This window comes from Anomaloglossus baeobatrachus, chromosome 1 (genome assembly GCF_048569485.1).
Source record: "Anomaloglossus baeobatrachus isolate aAnoBae1 chromosome 1, aAnoBae1.hap1, whole genome shotgun sequence".
Lineage (NCBI taxonomy): Eukaryota > Metazoa > Chordata > Amphibia > Anura > Aromobatidae > Anomaloglossus > Anomaloglossus baeobatrachus.
Genome location: NC_134353.1, coordinates 273,986,870 through 274,005,241, shown reverse-complemented (window position 1 = coordinate 274,005,241; position 18,372 = coordinate 273,986,870). Strand labels below are relative to the sequence as shown.

At 46.1% G+C, this 18,372-nt stretch overlaps 1 protein-coding gene across 1 annotated transcript in view; it reads left to right on the top strand.

Annotated features, from left to right (window-relative positions):
• The first annotated feature begins 1,963 nt into the window (after positions 1–1,963).
• SLC9B2 (solute carrier family 9 member B2) overlaps positions 1,964–18,372 on the top strand; it is a 62,092-nt gene continuing 45,683 nt past the window's right edge. Inside the window, exons 1-4 of the mRNA XM_075336710.1 lie at positions 1,964–2,166; positions 7,572–7,712; positions 16,339–16,516; positions 16,605–16,775. Coding sequence (XP_075192825.1) covers positions 7,602–7,712; positions 16,339–16,516; positions 16,605–16,775 — 460 coding nt within the window. The 5' untranslated portion in view covers positions 1,964–2,166; positions 7,572–7,601. The remainder of the gene's footprint in view (positions 2,167–7,571; positions 7,713–16,338; positions 16,517–16,604; positions 16,776–18,372) is intronic.

Sequence of the window (18,372 nt, the reverse complement as noted above, 5' to 3'; positions counted from 1 at the left end):
TTACACATCTGGCATCAACCCCATATATTACCCCGTTTGCCAACGCACCAGGGCGCGGGATGAGCTGGGGCAAAGCGCCAGGATTGGCACGTCTAATGGATGCGCCACTTCTGGGGCGGCTGCGGCCTGCTATTTTTAGGCTGGGGAGTGTCCAATAACAGTGGACCTCCCTAGTCTGAGAATATCAGACCCCAGCTGTCCGCTTTACCTTGGCTGGTGATCCAATATGGGGGGGACCCCACGTTTTTTGTTTTAAATTATTTATATAATTTAAAATAACAGCGTGGGGTGCCCACTGTTTTGGATTATCAGCCAAGGTGAAGCTGCCAGCGGTGGTCTGCAGGCTGCAGCCGTCTGCTTTACCCTAGCTGGCTACAAAAAATGGGGGGACCTCAGGTCATTTTTTTTTAATTATTTATTTATTTTATGGCTAAATACAAGGCTAAGCACCCTTTAGGCTACTTTCACACATCCGGCTTGAGCTCTGCGGCTCAATCCGGCTGTGCAAGCTATGCAACGGATGCGGTGAAAACACCGCATCCTTTGCATAAGTTTTTCCTGTGCGGCCAGTCCGGTTTTTGCCGCTTGCGGCATGCTACTGAGCATGCGCAGTGGCAAAAACCGCATGCGGCGGCCGGATGCAGTTATTGCCGCATCGCGCCGCATCCGGCCGCCATAGGCATGCATTGAAAAATGCGCCGCATCGGCCGAATGCGGCGCGATGCGGTTTTTTTTGCCGCACGAAAAAACGTGCCAGGCAACGTTCCATCCGGCCGCCGCATCGGCTACATCTGCCGCATGCGGCAAAAACCGGACGGAACGCAAGGCCATGCGGCACAATGCGGCACGAATTAAAGTCTATGCAGGAAAATCGCAACCGGCAGCAAAAAAAACCGGTTGCGATTTTCATGCAAAGTGCCGGATTGTGCCGCATAGCAAAAACCGGAGGTGTGAAAGTAGCCTAAGTGCCACATGAAAGTCACTAAAGGGTGCCAGCTTAGAAAATGCAGGGAGGTGGAACATTATATAGGTTTTTCTCATCTATCTATCTATCCCTCTATCTATCCCTCTATCTATCTATCTATCTATCCCTCTATCTATCTATCCCTCTATCTATCTATCTATCCCTCTATCTATCTATCTATCTATCCATCTATCTATCTATCTATCTATCTATCCCTCTATCTATCTATCTATCTATCCATCTATCCCTCTATCTATCTATCTATCTATCCCTCTATCCCTCTATCTATCTATCTATCTATCTATCCATCTATCCATCTATCCATCTATCTATCTATCTATCCCTCTATCTATCTATCTATCTATCCATCTATCTATCCCTCTATCTATCTATCTATCTATCTATCTATCCATCTATCCCTCTATCTATCCATCTATCCATCTATCTATCTATCTATCCCTCTATCTATCTATCCATCTATCTATCCATCTATCCCTCTATCTATCTATCTATCTATCTATTCATCTATCTATCTATCCCTCGATCTATCTATCTATTCATCTATCCATCTTTCCCTCTATCCATTATCTGTCTATCGATTATCTTTATTATTTATTGCAGGGACAAACCTGCGGTAAATCCGCGGTAAATCCGCGGCAAATCCGCGGCAAAAACGCATGCGGATTTTTTCCGCAGGTCCGGAAATCTTTCACTGGCAGAAGTTTCTCAAGAAATTTTCTTGAGAAACTTCACATTTCTAGTGCGCACATAGCCTAAGCAGATCTGACCCTGGCTCCCTCCGCGGCAGCACTCTGCTCTGATCTCAGACCCCGGCTCCCTCTGTAGTAGGGCTCTCTGATGACTGGTCCGATGCAGACTCCCCCTATAGTAGCGCTCCCTCTTCTGATCGGTCAGATCCCGGCTCCCTCCGCGGCAGCGCTCCCCATCCCCACTCAGCGCGGACCGGTCCAACCTCGCTCTGACACACTGAAGGGGAGGAGCTAGCTGCAGGCAGACACACAGAGCTGTACCACCGATGGGTGGGCCTCCAGTACATCCCCCCGCTTCTCCCCTACACAGGCCGGCCGTGCACGGAGTACTTTATCTGGAGCGCCGCCCCTCCCCCTATAGTCTCTCATTCTGGTGGTGACAGTCGGAGACCCGATGCCCTGCGGCTCCCTGCCATGCGGTGACGGTGCCTGGTGAGTGCCGCTGCCCAGCTGGGAGGCTGTGCCCCCTGTTACCCAGTGACCTGTGGGGGCAGCAGCTGAGCGGTGACCAGTCCCCCGGCAGCAGATCACTATACCTATTCTAGGGATGAGTCCCTGTGTGACTTCACCGTCTTGTGTCATCCCTTCCCCCAGACTAGCGCTGCCATGTATCACACAGGTGTCCGTGCATCATGCCTGCACCCCAGGCACATTATGCCCTGCACCCCAGGCACATTATGCCCTGCACCCCAGGCACATTATGCCCTGCACCCCAGGCACATTATGCCCTGCACCCCAGGCACATTATGCCCTGCACCCCAGGCACATTATGCCCTGCACCCCAGGCACATTATGCCCTGCACCCCAGGCACATTATGCCCTGCACCCCTGGCACATTATGCCCTGCACCCCAGGCACATTATGCCCTGCACCCCAGGCACATTATGCCCTGCACCCCAGGCACATTATGCCCTGCACCCCTGGCACATTATGCCCTGCACCCCAGGCACATTATGCCCTGCACCCCAGGCACATTATGCCCTGCACCCCAGGCACATTATGCCCTGCACCCCAGGCACATTATGCCCTGCACCCCAGGCACATTATGCCCTGCACCCCAGGCACATTATGCCCTGCACCCCAGGCACATTATGCCCTGCACCCCAGGCACATTATGCCCTGCACCCCAGGCACATTATGCCCTGCACCCCTGGCACATTATGCCCTGCACCCCAGGCACATTATGCCCTGCACCCCTGGCACATTATGCCCTGCACCCCAGGCACATTATGCCCTGCACCCCAGGCACATTATGCCCTGCACCCCAGGCACATTATGCCCTGCACCCCAGGCACATTATGCCCTGCACCCCAGGCACATTATGCCCTGCACCCCAGGCACATTATGCCCTGCACCCCAGGCACATTATGCCCTGCACCCCAGGCACATTATGCCCTGCACCCCAGGCACATTATGCCCTGCACCCCAGGCACATTATGCCCTGCACCCCAGGCACATTATGCCCTGCACCCCAGGCACATTATGCCCTGCACCCCAGGCACATTATGCCCTGCACCCCAGGCACATTATGCCCTGCACCCCAGGCACATTATGCCCTGCACCCCAGGCACATTATGCCCTGCACCCCTGGCACATTATGCCCTGCACCCCAGGCACATTATGCCCTGCACCCCAGGCACATTATGCCCTGCACCCCTGGCACATTATGCCCTGCACCCCAGGCACATTATGCCCTGCACCCCAGGCACATTATGCCCTGCACCCCAGGCACATTATGCCCTGCACCCCAGGCACATTATGCCCTGCACCCCAGGCACATTATGCCCTGCACCCCAGGCACATTATGCCCTGCACCCCAGGCACATTATGCCCTGCACCCCAGGCACATTATGCCCTGCACCCCAGGCACATTATGCCCTGCACCCCTGGCACATTATGCCCTGCACCCCTGGCACATTATGCCCTGCACCCCTGGCACATTATGCCCTGCACCCCAGGCACATGAAGCTGTGCTCTCTACACTGTTGAACGTTGTCCCTTTAAAACGTGATTAGAGAAGGGATTTGTTGATTTGGGTTATTCCCGTCTTCATAGTGATCCTGTTTGTGAAGACAAACAAGTTTACTATTTATTGTTTATTCAAATGTTTATCTGTTCTTGAGACATTAACTTTTTTTTTTTTTCAAATTATTTATTTATTTTCAGCTTGTTGCTTAGGAGACCGACCACTGCTACTAGACAGAAGAGTATAGGCAGTGTTTACAAGCTGTTTTCTATTGAGCTTGTAAGCACTGTTTTCTGCCAGGCCTTTTAATCCCGACTGTCTCCACGGAGCGCACACAAGCTAGTCAGTAATAGTAGTGGTGGTGGTCGGTCTCCTAGGCAACAAGCTGTAAACAAAAGAAATAACTTTGAATAATTCAAGAACAGCTGCAAATTTTAATAAGCGGCAAATGGCAAAAGTGCTTGTTTTTACACATACTATCCAACAAGATCCATCTATGAAAATGGGAATAATCTTAACTGCAGAAATCCGTGTACACGGTGCAGAAATGACCCCATTCACATGTATGGGATAGGTTCCCAGGCACGGAACTGTCCACCATTAATTTTATCACATGAATTTACCAGTTCAGTGGTGCGGTTATTGACCGTTTTTTATTACAGGTGAAACAGGTTTTATTTTTTCATGGAAGTTTCCTATGTAGAAGCCTGTGGATAGCGTCAGGCGCTCGCTCCTACCTGTGTTCCATTTAGAGGAGTTCAATGTGATGCCAATGGGTTTTGTTCTGTGTCAGTGATAGGGCTATGTTCCCAATATGAACTTTTGGTGCGTTTGTGCCGTTCTGCATTTTCACTGCTTTTTTTTTTTCAAAGGTATTTTTATTTTAGGATTTTAAACAATAACTGGGAAGTAAGGAAAGGGAGGAAAGTAAGGAAAACAACAACAGTATTAATACCCTTTTTAAGAGTCTAAATATAACAATTCACATATCATCAACCACCAAAAAGGAAAAAGGGAAAGTCTAGACAACAAGGGAGAAAAGATAAGGAAGGGGAGAAGGGGGAAAGGAAAAAGGGGAAGAAGAAGGGAACTTAAAGAGAATAAAAGATCGTCTGAATCCAAATAAAATATATCTTTATACCGTGTTAGCCAGTAGAGATAAAAAATTGTTTAAAAGAACTGAGAGTCCTCAGTGGTTGATACCTTTTAATGGCTAACTGAAAAGATGGTAATAATAGCAAGCTTTCTAGACTACTCAGGTCTCTTCATCAGGCATGGTATAGTCACTAAAATAAAAAGTTTTGAAATATAACTGTGGCAAAGAAGCATCGTACAGTACAAGCACCGTGGATGGGATTTATAGAAATCTCCTGCTTACTGTGCTGTTTTATTTGGTGTAATGCATTGTGGGCTTCAAATCTGCAGCATGTCAATTTCTCTTGGGAAAGCAATAACATTTTCAGAAGCCAAATGCCAATAAGTATCAAAAACAAAGCAAGTTTATTTATAGCATGACATATCAAAAATAGTCAAAAACTAAGGCGTCGAAAAAGCAATGAAAATGCATGTAAAATAACACAAGTAGCCTAATTTACAGAATAGGTGAAGGAATTGTGGAAAAATTGTGCACCATCAAAAGCTCATTATGGGAGGGTAGCCCAACATGGAAGGAAAAAATAGTCATAATGCGCATCGTCCCTTCAGACACAATGCGGGACCCATGTGGACCCCATAATAATTATGGGCCCCTCTCGCTCTATATCAGTTATACAACACATCCATGTTAAATCTGTTTCTCTAAATGAACATAACCTGATAGTTCCATTACACAATATGCCACCTATGTGAACCCATACTAAATGGGTAGACAAGGGCTGGACAAAGTCCAGTAGAGACGTAGCGCATGTGTTAGTGAAAGGTGGTGCTTACCTAGAATGGGGCCTGAGCTGGGTAATCTGAGATGCATGTGATATATGGAGGGTTGGGTGCCAGATTTGTGTAGGTGGTTCTGTTTGCACTAGATATTGTAGAACTTGTATTCATTTTGTACAACCATCGGAAAAGCCCTGAATTGCTAGTGCCAGCATTAGGCCTAAGACACACGGCATGAAAATCGGTCCAAGTGGAGTGCGATAAAAAAAAAAAAATCACATTCCACTCGGACCAATATTAGTCTATGTGTCAGCACCCATGAGCGATTATTTTCTCAGCCCTAATCGGACCGAGAAAACAATCACAGCATGCTGCAGGTGTAATGCAATCCTTGTTTCTCTCGCACCCATTGAAGTCTATGGGGCGAGAGAAAAATCACACTGCACTCGCAGTACATCGGTGTATCGCGAGTGCAGTGCGAGAATGGCAATAGATGGCTACGGAGAAGAGAGTAAGATAAATCCCTCCCTCTCCTCCTCCGTGCCGGCCCGCCCCTCCTCAGCACTAGCCCGCCCCTCCTCAGTGCCGGCCCGCCCCCCTGCAGCTGAGGTCCGCTCACGCGATCGGACCTCAGTCGCAGGGACACTCGCATGACACTCGGCTCTGCTGTACTGCCAGCGTGAGCCCAGTGTCATGCGAGGGGATCACAGTAATCCCCGTGTGGCCACAGCCTTAGGGTGGCTTTACACACTACGATATCGCTAAAGCGATCTCGTTGGGGTCACGGAATTTGTGACGCACATCCGGCCGCTTTAGCGATGTCGTTGCATGTGACACCTAAGAGCGATTTTGAATCGTCGCAAAAACGTTCAAAATCGCTCATCGGTGACATGCCCCCCTATTCTCAATTATCGCTGCTGCTGCAGGAACGATGTTGATTGTCGTTCCTGCGGCAGCACACATCGCTACGTGTGACGCCGCAGGAACGACAAACATCTCCTTACCTGCGTACACCTGAAAAGGAGGAAGGAAGGAGGTGAGCAGCATGTTCCGGCCGCTCATCTCCTCCCCTCCTTTTCTATTGGGCGGCGGTTCAGTGACGCTGCTGTGACGTCGCTGTGACGCTGAACGAATCGCTCCCTTAGAAAGGAGGCGGTTCGCCGGTCACAGCGACGTCGCTGCACAGGTATGTGCGTGTGACGCTGCTGTAGTGATAATGTTCGCTACGGCAGCGATCACCACATATCGTGCCACCGATGGGGGCGGGTGCTATCGCGCTCGACATAGCTAGCTGATGCTAGCGATGTTGCAGCGTGTAAAGCCCGCCTTAATGTCTCTTAGCTTACAACATAACTGCAGGGCATTGGGACACTTGGTCAGATAACCGCATGGATGAGGCTGAGATCACATGTCCAGTAATCGTCCGTTACACCGTATTCAGCAGCAATCCATTTACAATAAGTTCTGCAGACAACTTTTTTGTCCATCTTCGAAAATTGATTTTTTCAAGATCCGTTTTTAACATGGGAGTTTATGGAAAACGGATCAATTAACTGATTGCTTTTTCTCTTCCTTTTGAAAAGTATCCATTAAGCAAAAAACGGATCTGTTACAAATGAATAACGGATGGCTAAATGGCAATCAATTAATGGATCCGTTTTCCATAGTCTCCCATGTTAATAAAAATGTATCCTGCAAAAATCAGTTTTTCAAAACGGACAAAAAAAAAATTGTATTTGCAGAACTTTTTTGTCCAGATTGCTGCTGAATCCGTTCTACCGGATGATTACTGGACATGCGAATTTAGCCCAACAACAACTGATAGACCTAGGAAGGTGGGAGGAGGGGTCTCATCTTACCTTACTTAAGTTTATGTTTTTTGATACTTGGGAAGTTTTTAATGCCTATTCTTTTGGGTACGCATTAAAGCTGATAACATCTATACCCTCTAATCTTTTTGTGATACTTTATTTTCACATTATTTCTATCGTTGTTACAGAATTTATATATTTCTCTGCCGGCTCCGGAGATGGCTGAACATCACAATGATAATGAAACAAGACCAAGCAATGACATTGAATCTGAGATCTGGCCATGTGCAGACACTGAATCCACTGCTGCAAATAACCACAATATTAAGGTACCTATGGGAACATTTATTTTATTGTTGGCCTCTGGTGGATTTATTATTCAACCACTTAAAGGGAATGTCAGCAGGTTTTTGCTACCTCATCTTAGAGTAGCATGATTTAGGAAAAGAGATCCTGAATCCAAGGATGTATCACTTAGATTACTGGCTGTAGCTGATCTGACACAAATAGGAATTTTTACATTTAGCCATGTAGCAGAGCTGAGAGAGCTGCTCCCGCAGACACCAGGCTCTCAATAGAGATTGTACATTGACAGTGAGGTGTCAATCAGAGAAGGAGGCGTGATGGACTGCCGTGCACGTGACATTGTAGTCCGAGCAATAAGTCCTGCTGCTTAAACAAACCTTGGCAAGACAGGCATCCCTGAATTTTGTGTTTTAACCCTTGCTTGTTTTTTCCTCATTGTTTTTACTTTCACACCTCATCTTGCACCTCTGGTAGCAAAATGACTGTTGCACTTTTGAGGTGTACAAAAAGACTCTAAAATAATGAATATTTTTTTTTTAATCAGGTTCATTTTTAGTGGTAGTGGTAGTAGTAGTAGTATCAGTAGTGGTAGTAGTAGTATCAGTAGTAGTAGTAGTAGTAGTAGTATCAGTATCAGTAGTACGGTAGTAGTAGTAGTAGTAGTAGTAGTAGTATCAGTATCAGTAGTACGGTAGTAGTAGTAGTAATAGTATCAGTAGTACGGTAGTAGTAGTAGTAGTAGTATCAGTATCAGTAGTACGGTAGTAGTAGTAGTAGTAGTAGTAGTATCAGTATCAGTAGTACGGTAGTAGTAGTAGTAGTAGTAGTAGTATCAGTATCAGTAGTACGGTAGTAGTAGTAGTAGTAGTAGTAGTATCAGTATCAGTAGTACGGTAGTAGTAGTAGTAGTAGTAGTAGTAGTAGTAGTAGTATCAGTATCAGTAGTACGGTAGTAGTAGTATCAGTATCAGTAGTAGTATCAGTAGTAGTAGTATCAGTAGTAGTAGTAGTATCAGTAGTAGTAGTAGTAGTAGTATCAGTAGTAGTAGTAGTAGTAGTAGTATCAGTAAAAACACATGGTATGCGTAACAGTCCCTTCCACTGGGAAGACAAATCGGAAAAGGGATAAGACGGTCTCCGGTCGCCAGAATAACATTGGTTATGTCCAATAACATGGAGTAACATAAGCAAATAAACAGTGCACCTGTAACCCACATCCACCATCAATACACGTCACGGAATATATGACTCATTTTATCACACCCCTCTCTACCGAGCCATTTCACATCTTTCCCCACCCACCACATGAAAATCAACATTATTCAGAAGATCACCCTAGAGCAAAAATTAGTTAACAAGTGATAAGAAGAAGGACTTGATTTCCCATGGTATCCTGCAACAATGTTGGGGAGGGAAGACTCGGCGTATCCAGCCACGCCCCAAAGCGGCGAGATCAAATGAAAGTGGGTCTATAGGGAGCAGGCCGATTTTTTTTCCCAAATTATTAGTAGCCCTGAACGTTTCCTGAATTCTCTAATAATATTAACAGCTGGACCCAGGGACGTCCCCACCTCTCGCAAATACAGCAACATATCGTCCGCATAGAGGGATACCTTATGCTCCAAGCCCCCGATCTCAAACCCCTTCACAGTATTTGAGGTGCGGAGCATGGCCGCCTGTGGTTCAACCGCCGCCGTGAACAGCAAAGGGGTAAAATAATTAATAATAGAATCATAAATAATTGAGTTTTTTTTATTTTTTAAATATTAGTTTGTTTAGTAAAAAAAACATGTACCGTATTTTTCACTTTATAAGACGCACTGAATTATAAGACGCACCCCAAATTTGGAGGGAAAAAAAGGTGAAAAGAAACAAAACATGGGGTCTGTTTTATAATCTGCTGGTTTCTTACCAGGGTAAGAGGGTAGCAGCGGAGCGGGAGTCACAGGGGGCAGAGGCAGTACTGGAGTATGTGATGAGGGAGGCCTAGATACTCACTGTGGTCTCTGCTCTGTGCGGGACTGGCGACGCCGCTCTGTGCGGGGCTAGTGATGCTGCCTTGCTTTGTGCGAGGTGGGGCGGTGAGTCACCGGCCATTCTGAAAAAGTTGGCGGTCTACGGTGAGGGCTTCAAATAATGGCGGTCGGAGTCGGCGCGTGCGCAGATGAGAGCTTGAGCTGATAGCTCCATCTGCGCAGGCGCTGACTCTAGGCGCCATTATTTGAATCCATGGCTGCCAACATCTTCAGAATGACCGTGCGCCGAGCAGAACAGAGCAGCCGCGCGCCGAGCAGAACAGAGCAGCCGCGCAGAACAGAGCAGTTGCGCGCCGAGCAGAGTGGCGCCGGCAGCACCCGGTATGCTACATTCGGATTTTAAGACGCACCCCTCATTTTCCTCCCACATTTTTGGGAGGAAAAGTGCGTCTTATAATCCGAAAAATACGGTATATATACTCATATATATATATGAGTGTGTGTATATATATATATATATATGAGTATATATACCGTATTTTTCGTACATGTGTGTATATGTATATATAATACATACATACAGCTCTGGCAAAAATTAAGAGACCACTTCCAAATTGTCAGTTTTTCTGATTTTTCTCTTTAGAAGTATATTTTTGATTAAAATGTAAATTGTTCTTTTATTCTATAAACTAGTGAACACATGTCTCCGAATTTCCAAGCAATAAATTTTGTATTTCTTTTCTGAAAATGTGAAATGGTCAAAATAACAACAAAATGTATTGCTTTCAGACCTCAAATAATGCAAAGAAAACACGTTTATAATTATTTAGAAACAACAATACTAATGTTTTAACTCATGAAGAGTTCAGAAATCAATATTTTGTGCAATAATCATGATTTTTAATCACAGCTTTCATGCGTCTTGGCATGCTTTCCACCAGTCTTTCACACTGCTTTTGGGTGACCTTATGCCTCTCCTGGCACAAAAATGGAAGCAGTTCTTCTTTGTTTGATGACTTGTGACTATCCATCTTCCTCTTGATTACATTCCAGAGATTCTCAATAGGGTTCAGGTTTGGAGATTGGGCTGGCCATGATATTGTTTTGATGTGGTGGTCCTTCATCCTCACATTGATTGAACTAGCTGCGTGGCATGGTGCATTGTCCTGTTGGAAAAAACAGTTTCGGGTGAACCCTGAAGCTGAGAATCCCAGCTCTTAATTGCTCCTGTGATCCAGGATGTGATATGGCCCTTAGTAGCCATATCTTGTATGTCCTCAGAGTTACCACTTGTAAAAATGTATCAGGTAAATCATTGGCAGTAAATCTGGGATATATGTGGGGTGATGAGCTGTGTTGCTTTGGCGCCATATATAGCATTTACCTTGGTGGCTAAGAAGTAATTTTGGTCTCATCTGACCACAGCACCTTCATACATTTGAGGAGTCTCCCACGTGTCTTTTGACAAAATCAAAACAAGCCTTGCAATTTTTGGCTGTAAGTAAAGGCTTTTTTTTCTGGCCACTCTTCCATAAGGCCTTGTTCGCATGTAAATGCTGAAATTTCTGTAGCAATTTGACAGCACAAAGCTTCAAATCGCTGCAGAAACACTGCATAATGGATGCAGTGTTTCAGCAGATTACATGCCGATTTCATGCGCTATGGATCGTAGTTCTCTCATAGACAGAGTGGGAGCTGAGATGGGGATATTGTTATTTTTTTTCTTTAGAACCCAAATCTGACTTGTAATTTTCAACAAATTTGTCTCTGACTTGTTCGGAGATCTGCTTGGTCTTCATGGTGTTTGGGTAGTGGTGCTTCTGGCTTAATGGTGTTTCAGCCTCTGTGGCCTTTTAGAAAAGGTGTGTATATACTGACAGACCATTGCACAGAGGTGGACCTCCTTCTACTAAACACATGATTTATGAAGGTAATTTCTTACACTAGAATTTAAGGGGTTTCATAGCAAAAGGTACATACAGGCTTGGCTGAAAGTGTTGGCACCTTTAAACTGTTTCAGAAAATTAAGTATTTCGACATTATGTCACACAAAACTCCGAAAAATGGGCTGCACAAATTTGTTGGCACCCTCAAATTAATATTTGGTTCCACATCCTTTGGAATAACTGCAATAATTTGCTTCCTATAACCATTAAAAAGCTTCTTACACCTCTCAACTGGAATATTGGACCACTCTTTTTTTGCAAACTCCTCAAAGTCTCTCTTATTTGAAGGATGCCATTTCCCAACAGCAAATTTAAGATCTCTCCACAGGTGTTCAATGGTATCTAGATCCAAACTCATTCCTGGCCACTTCAGAACTCTCCAGCACCTTGCTTCCATCCAACTCAGAGTGCTTCTTGGAGCATGTTTGGGTTCATAGTCCTACTGGAAGACCCATGACTTAGGACGCAAACCAGCTTTCTGACACTGGGCACTACATTGAGACCCAAAATTCTTTGGTAATTTTCAGATTTCATGATGTCTTGCACACAGTCAAGGCACCCAGTTCCCGATGCAGCAAAACATCTTGGAACGTCCACCATATTTGATGTTAGGTACTGTGTTCTTTTCTTTGTAGGCCTCATTCTGTTTTTGGCAAACAGTATATTTACATGCTTTACCAGAAAGCCCAATCTTTGTCTCATCTCTCCACAAGACACTTCCTCAAAAGAATTTTGGCTTAAGTACATTTTAGCAAACTGCAGTCTAGCTTTTTTAGGTCTTTGTGTCAGCAGTGGGGTCCTCCTGGGTCTCCTGCCTTAGTGTTTCATTTCATTACAATGTTTACAGACAGTTTGCACTGACACCGATGCACCCAGAGCCTGCAGAGCAGCTTGAATTTCTTTGGAACTTGATTGCAGCTGCGTATTCCCCATCCGGACTACCTTGCATTGCGACCTTTCATCAATTTTTCTCTGCTTTCTACGTCCAGGGAAGTTAACTACAGTGCCATGGGTTGTAAACTTCTTGATTTATGTTGCACATAGTGGACAAAGCAATATCAAGATCTCTTTAGATGGATGTATAACCTTGAGATTGCTGATATTTTTCAACAATTTTGGTTCTCAAGTCCTCCGACAGTTCTCTTATCTTTATGTTTTCCATGCTTAGTGTGACATGCACAGACACAATACAAAGTTGGAGTCAACTTCTCCCCTTTTTATCTGGTTTCAGATGTGATTTTCATATTGTCCGCATCTGTTACTTGTCATTGGTAAATTTGTACAAGCATTCACATGCTGGAATAAAAAATTGCTAACAGTCTTTTCCTTCTCATTTTTGGAGTTGTGTGTGAAATTTATGTCCAATTTGCCTTTTTTATACGTTTTTTTTTGTTGTTCCAATACACACAAAGGAAATAAATGTATATGGCAAAACATGTGTAATTGTATTCAAGGAAAAATACTTCATTTTCTGCAAAAATTTCAAGGGTGCCAACACTTTCAGCCATGACTGTCTGACCATGGCAATTGTTATTTATTTTATCCCATCAATTTAATTTTTGCCTATTTTTTTTCACTTCACTTCCCCAACTTAGGGTATGTTCCCACATTGCAGATTTGTGTGCAGTTTTTCTGCACCTAAAACTGCATCTCTTGGCAATAAAACCGCAGCAGAAAAAAACGTGTTCTTTTTGACTCGCTTTTAGATGCTTTTTTTTTTAATTGCATTGTGATAGGAAAGATGCTGTAAAAAAAAAACGCTGAAACAATTGACATGTCAATTGTTTGGTGCAGTTTTTTATAGCACCGAAATCTTTAAGGAAAAAAATCTGGAACGTGTGCTCTTCAGGATCCTCATAGACTTTGCTGGAATGCGTTTACCTTGCAGCTTGCATAAATTCTCCAAGAAAAAAAACCGCATAAAAAAACACAGCATGTGCACAAAGCCTTAGGCTGCTTTCACACATCCGTTTTTTGCTGAGCGGCACAATACGGCGCTTTGCAGAAAAAACGCAACCGTTTTTTTTGCCGCCGGTTGCGTTTTTTCCCACATAGACTTGCATTAGCGCCGTATTGTGCCGTATGGCCTTGCGTTCGGTTTTTGCCGGATGCGGCATATTTAGCCCATGCGGCGGCCGGATGGAACATTGCCTGGCACGTTTGTTTGTGCGGCGAAAAAAACGCATCGCGCCGGATCTGTCGCGATGCGGCGCAATTTACAATGCAAGACTATGGACGCCGGATGTGGCGTCCTGCGGCAAAAACCGCATCCGGCCGCCGGATGCGGTTTTTTACACTGCGCATGCTCAGTATCAAGCCGCATCCGTCAAAAAACGGACGGGCCGCATGGGAAAACTTATGCAACGGATCCGGTTTTTCCGCCGCATCCGTTGCATAGGTTTTTGAGCCGGATTGAGCCGCACTGCAAAAACTGGATGTGTGAAAGCAGTCTTAGACTATTTAATGCTGATGGATTACACAAATGAGATTACAAAAATATTTAAACACAGGTTGTAATGTAACAAAATAGGTAAAAGTCAAGGGGGTGGTTTAATTTATATTTAGGTATAGATTAAATGGTCATGATTGTGATGATGGAACATAAAAACTCCCAAGTACAAAGCTGTTATCTTATACTAGAAGGTGGCCCGATTCTACGCATCGGGTATTCTAGAATTTACGTATTGTGTAGTTCATGTATGATTTTTGTTATATATATATATATATATATATATATATATATATATATATATATATATAGATGTTGTTGTGTGTAGTTACCAAGTGTTTGTGTAGGGCGCTGTACATGTTCTGGGTGTTGTCTGGGTGTGGCGGGGGGTGAGAGCGGTGTTGTATGTGTGTTGCGTTGTTTGTGGAGCGCTGTGTGTCTGTCACGTTGTGTGTGTGTGTGTGTGTGTTGCGCGGTTTGTGTGGGTGTGTTGTGTTTTGGGGGGAGGTATGTTTTGTGCAATGTGTGTGTTGCGCGGTATGTGCGTATATTTATGTATGCCGCGGTGTTTGTGTGTTGGGTGTTGTGTGTGTGCAGCGTTGTCTGTGTGTGTGGGTGTCTGTGTAGGGCGGTGTTTGTGTTTCCCAGTGTGTGTGTGTTGTGCAGTGCACGTGTGTGTGTGTGTTGGGGGGAGGTGTGCACCTCCCATCGTGCTCCATCCCTCATCGTGCTCCATCCCCCATGCTGCGCACCCCCCATCGTGCTCAATCCCCCAAGCTGCGCACCCCCCATCGTGCTCCATCCCCTAAGCTGCGCACCCCCCATCGTGCTCCATCCCCTAAGCTGCGCACCCCCCATCGTGCTCCATCCCCCATGCTGCGCACCCCCCATCGTGCTCCATCTCCCATGCTGCGCACTCCCCATCGTGCTCCATCCGCCATGCTGCGCACTCCCAAACGTGCTCCATCCGCCATGCTGCGCACTCCCAAACGTGCTCCATCCGCCATGCTGCGCACTCCCAAACGTGCTCCATCCGCCATGCTGCGCACTCCCAAACGTGCTCCATCCGCCATGCTGCGCACTCCCAAACGTGCTCCATCCGCCATGCTGCGCACTCCCAAACGTGCTCGATCCGCCATGCTGCGCACTCCCAAACGTGCTCCATCCGCCATGCTGCGCACTCCCAAACGTGCTCCATCCGCCATGCTGCGCACTCCCAAACGTGCTCCATCTGCCATGCTGCGCACTCCCAAACGTGGTCCATCCACCATGCTGCGCACTCCCAAACGTGGTCCATCCGCCATGCTGCGCACTCCCAAACGTGCTCCATCCGCCATGCTGCGCACTCCCAAACGTGCTCCATCCGCCATGCTGCGGACTCCAAAACGTGCTCCATCCCCCATGCTGGCCGCAGCATCAGCCTCTGTGCCCGCAGCATCAGCCTCTGTGCCCGCAGCATCAGCCTCTGTGCCCGCAGCATCAGCCTCTGTGCCCGCAGCATCAGCCTCTATGCCCGCAGCATCAGCCTTTTCTGTCCCCAGCATCAGCCTCTCTCCTCCCAGCCTACCCCAGCCTCAGCCTCCCCCAACATCAGCCTCTCTTCTCTCAGCCTCCACCCTCCCAGCCTTCCCCAGGATCAGCCTCTCTCCTCCCAGCCTCCTCCAGCACGCCGTGCTCCTCTGCCGACACTCACAGATCCGATCGTATACACTCACACACACACACACACACACCCACCCGATCGCATACACTCACACCCACCCGATCGCATACACTCACGCACACACACATTGACGATATTACACATACGCGCTCATACTCACAACATCCGGAGATACCACATGCTTCTGGCCATGTGATCCTCCGGCAGGTCCTGAAAGCTCACAGCACAGTATCGCGGCCGAGAAGCAAGCGATATCCCAGGATGTTGTGAGTGTGTGGATGTGATGTGTGTGTGAGGTGTGTGTGAGAGTGAGTGTGATGTGTGTGTGTGTGAGTGTGTACTCACCTGGGGCTCCGTGTCAGTTGGGGGAATGCGTGCGGGGGGCGGGGCCAGAGCGAGCGTGCATTGCGTTAGGGGGGCGGGGCCTGCAGAGTCAGGGCGAGAGGCCAATCCGTGGGGGGGGGGCGGGGCCATGGCGAACCCAGCGGCCAATCAGCTTTGTGTCACCGTAAGGACATGTCACCGTGACACAATTTTGGAGCATGACAGACAGACAGACAGACAGAATAAGGCAATTATATATATAGATAATATGCTTTCTGTTTTTCTGGCTAGGAGGAGAATCTGGATACAACAAAGACAACTGATGGGACCCTTCCTAATGAAGAAAGTGTGCTGATAAACAGTGAAAGCCATCCCCCGCATCAGGATCCTAAAGCCAAAGCATGTCTGAGAATAAAGAAGTTTTGTGCTTGTCCTCCTCAAGGACTTCTGCCCTTTATAGTCACCAATGGTATACAGATATGTGACGCTCAATATTATATTGTAGATTTTCTGCTATTGTAACAGATAAAAACTGTATTTATATTTTCTCTTTGCAGTTATTATGATAGTACTAGTCTGGGCCGTCGTATGGTCCATAACTGGTCCCGAGTGTTTACCTGGGGGAAATCTGTTTGGAATTTTAGCTCTACTTCTTGCTGCTTTTATTGGTGGCAAACTTGTTGGTCTCGTTAGGATAAGAAATCTACCTCCATTACCACCGCTGCTAGGTATGTACACTTTTCCTTCTAAAATATATACAATGTATTTTTTAATTATTTGCCAATTTATGTTATATACGGTAGCTATAAAGTGTCTTGAAAAATTATTCATACCCTGTGACTTTTTCCACATCTTTTTATGTTACACCCACAAACTTAAATGTATTTCATTGGGATTTTTGTGATATACCTGTCACTCCTCAGTTTCATCAATCGTTCCGGTGATCTCTTGCTCTGTGGTCGGTTCTCCTGCTGCTGAGCAGTCGTCCTTATCCTCTCGGTCCTAATGCTGATGGTTACTATTACCTTTGTTTGCTCATTCTGGTCTTTATCCTCCTCAGGTGTTTTTCATTGTCCTGTTTTGCTTTGTCCTATCACAGCCTGAGTGGGGATATAAATGTTCTCTCTTCACTTAATTTCCTTGCTGGCTTTAGTTTTTTTGTGGACCTGCTCCTCGGATCTGTAGCTCTTTTTCTATTAGTATTTTTCTTTTGAAGAAAGTTGAGGGTCTGCTCTTTTCTGTGTAGTTTCCTTTCAGCTCTTTTATCCTTTCACCTTATTTGTCTCTATTTCAGTTTACTTCACATAAATTTTTTTTGTTACTGCACTCCTTCCCCCTTGTAGGCAGTGCTTTTGTGACCTTCCCTCTGGTCCCTCAGAAGGAACGAGAAACCCTTTGATGGCCATTTGGGAAACCTGGTCTGAAGCGGTGCTATTAGTTGTGCAACTGGGGTCTTCTAGTCTGTACAGGGCACTCCTTCCCCTCTCCATTACTTTTTTGTGCAAGTGTTATATGCTCATAACATAGCAAGCCCATTAGTGTGCGCTGGGGCGTCATCATGAACCTTGGCCCTCACAATTTCCATCTTTGTCTTTGAAAGTTGCGGACATCATGCATCATCAACAACAACAACTCATTAGTCCTGATGGCGTAGTGGAACCAAAGGTACAGTTACCGGACTGCATCAACAGGGATAGATGTTCTCAATTTTTTTTCTGCCACATGCAAAGTGTACTATTGACCCTGTCCTGTCTCATCTGTGTGTGAGAATCAACGAACGGACATTATTTTGTCTTTGCTCCTTGAGGATCCTCAGGCCTGGACTTTTTGTTTGGGCTCTTGTCCACTTGCGAGTAAAAAATCCCTGCGATAGTCGGCCAGAAAAGTGAGTCGAGTGTCCTGTGTATGATCTGCGTTTGGTGTGTGTATTTTTTTCCTCACATAGCATCTGTATGACATGCGAGCGTCATGCGAGTGCTATGTGAGTGCTATGCAAGCAGCGGTGGACTGGCTACCGGAGAAATCTCCACTAATACCAGGCTTGGCCGCGGTTACCTGCACTGAACTCCGGAGCTGTCACCTGAGCTTCAGAGTTTAGCCTGGTCTGTCCGCAGCTGTCATGAACTGAACAACAATTGCCGGGGAATCAATCACTTGGCACTCGCTGTTCAGTCTAGTCTGCACTCCGGAGCTCAGGTGAGAGCTCCGGAGTTCAGTGCATGTAACCGCGGCCAGGCCTGGTATTACTGGATATTACTCCGGTAGCCAGTCCACCGCTGTATGCAAGTGTGTAGATTGTTAAGGATCCGTGTGACATTCGTATGC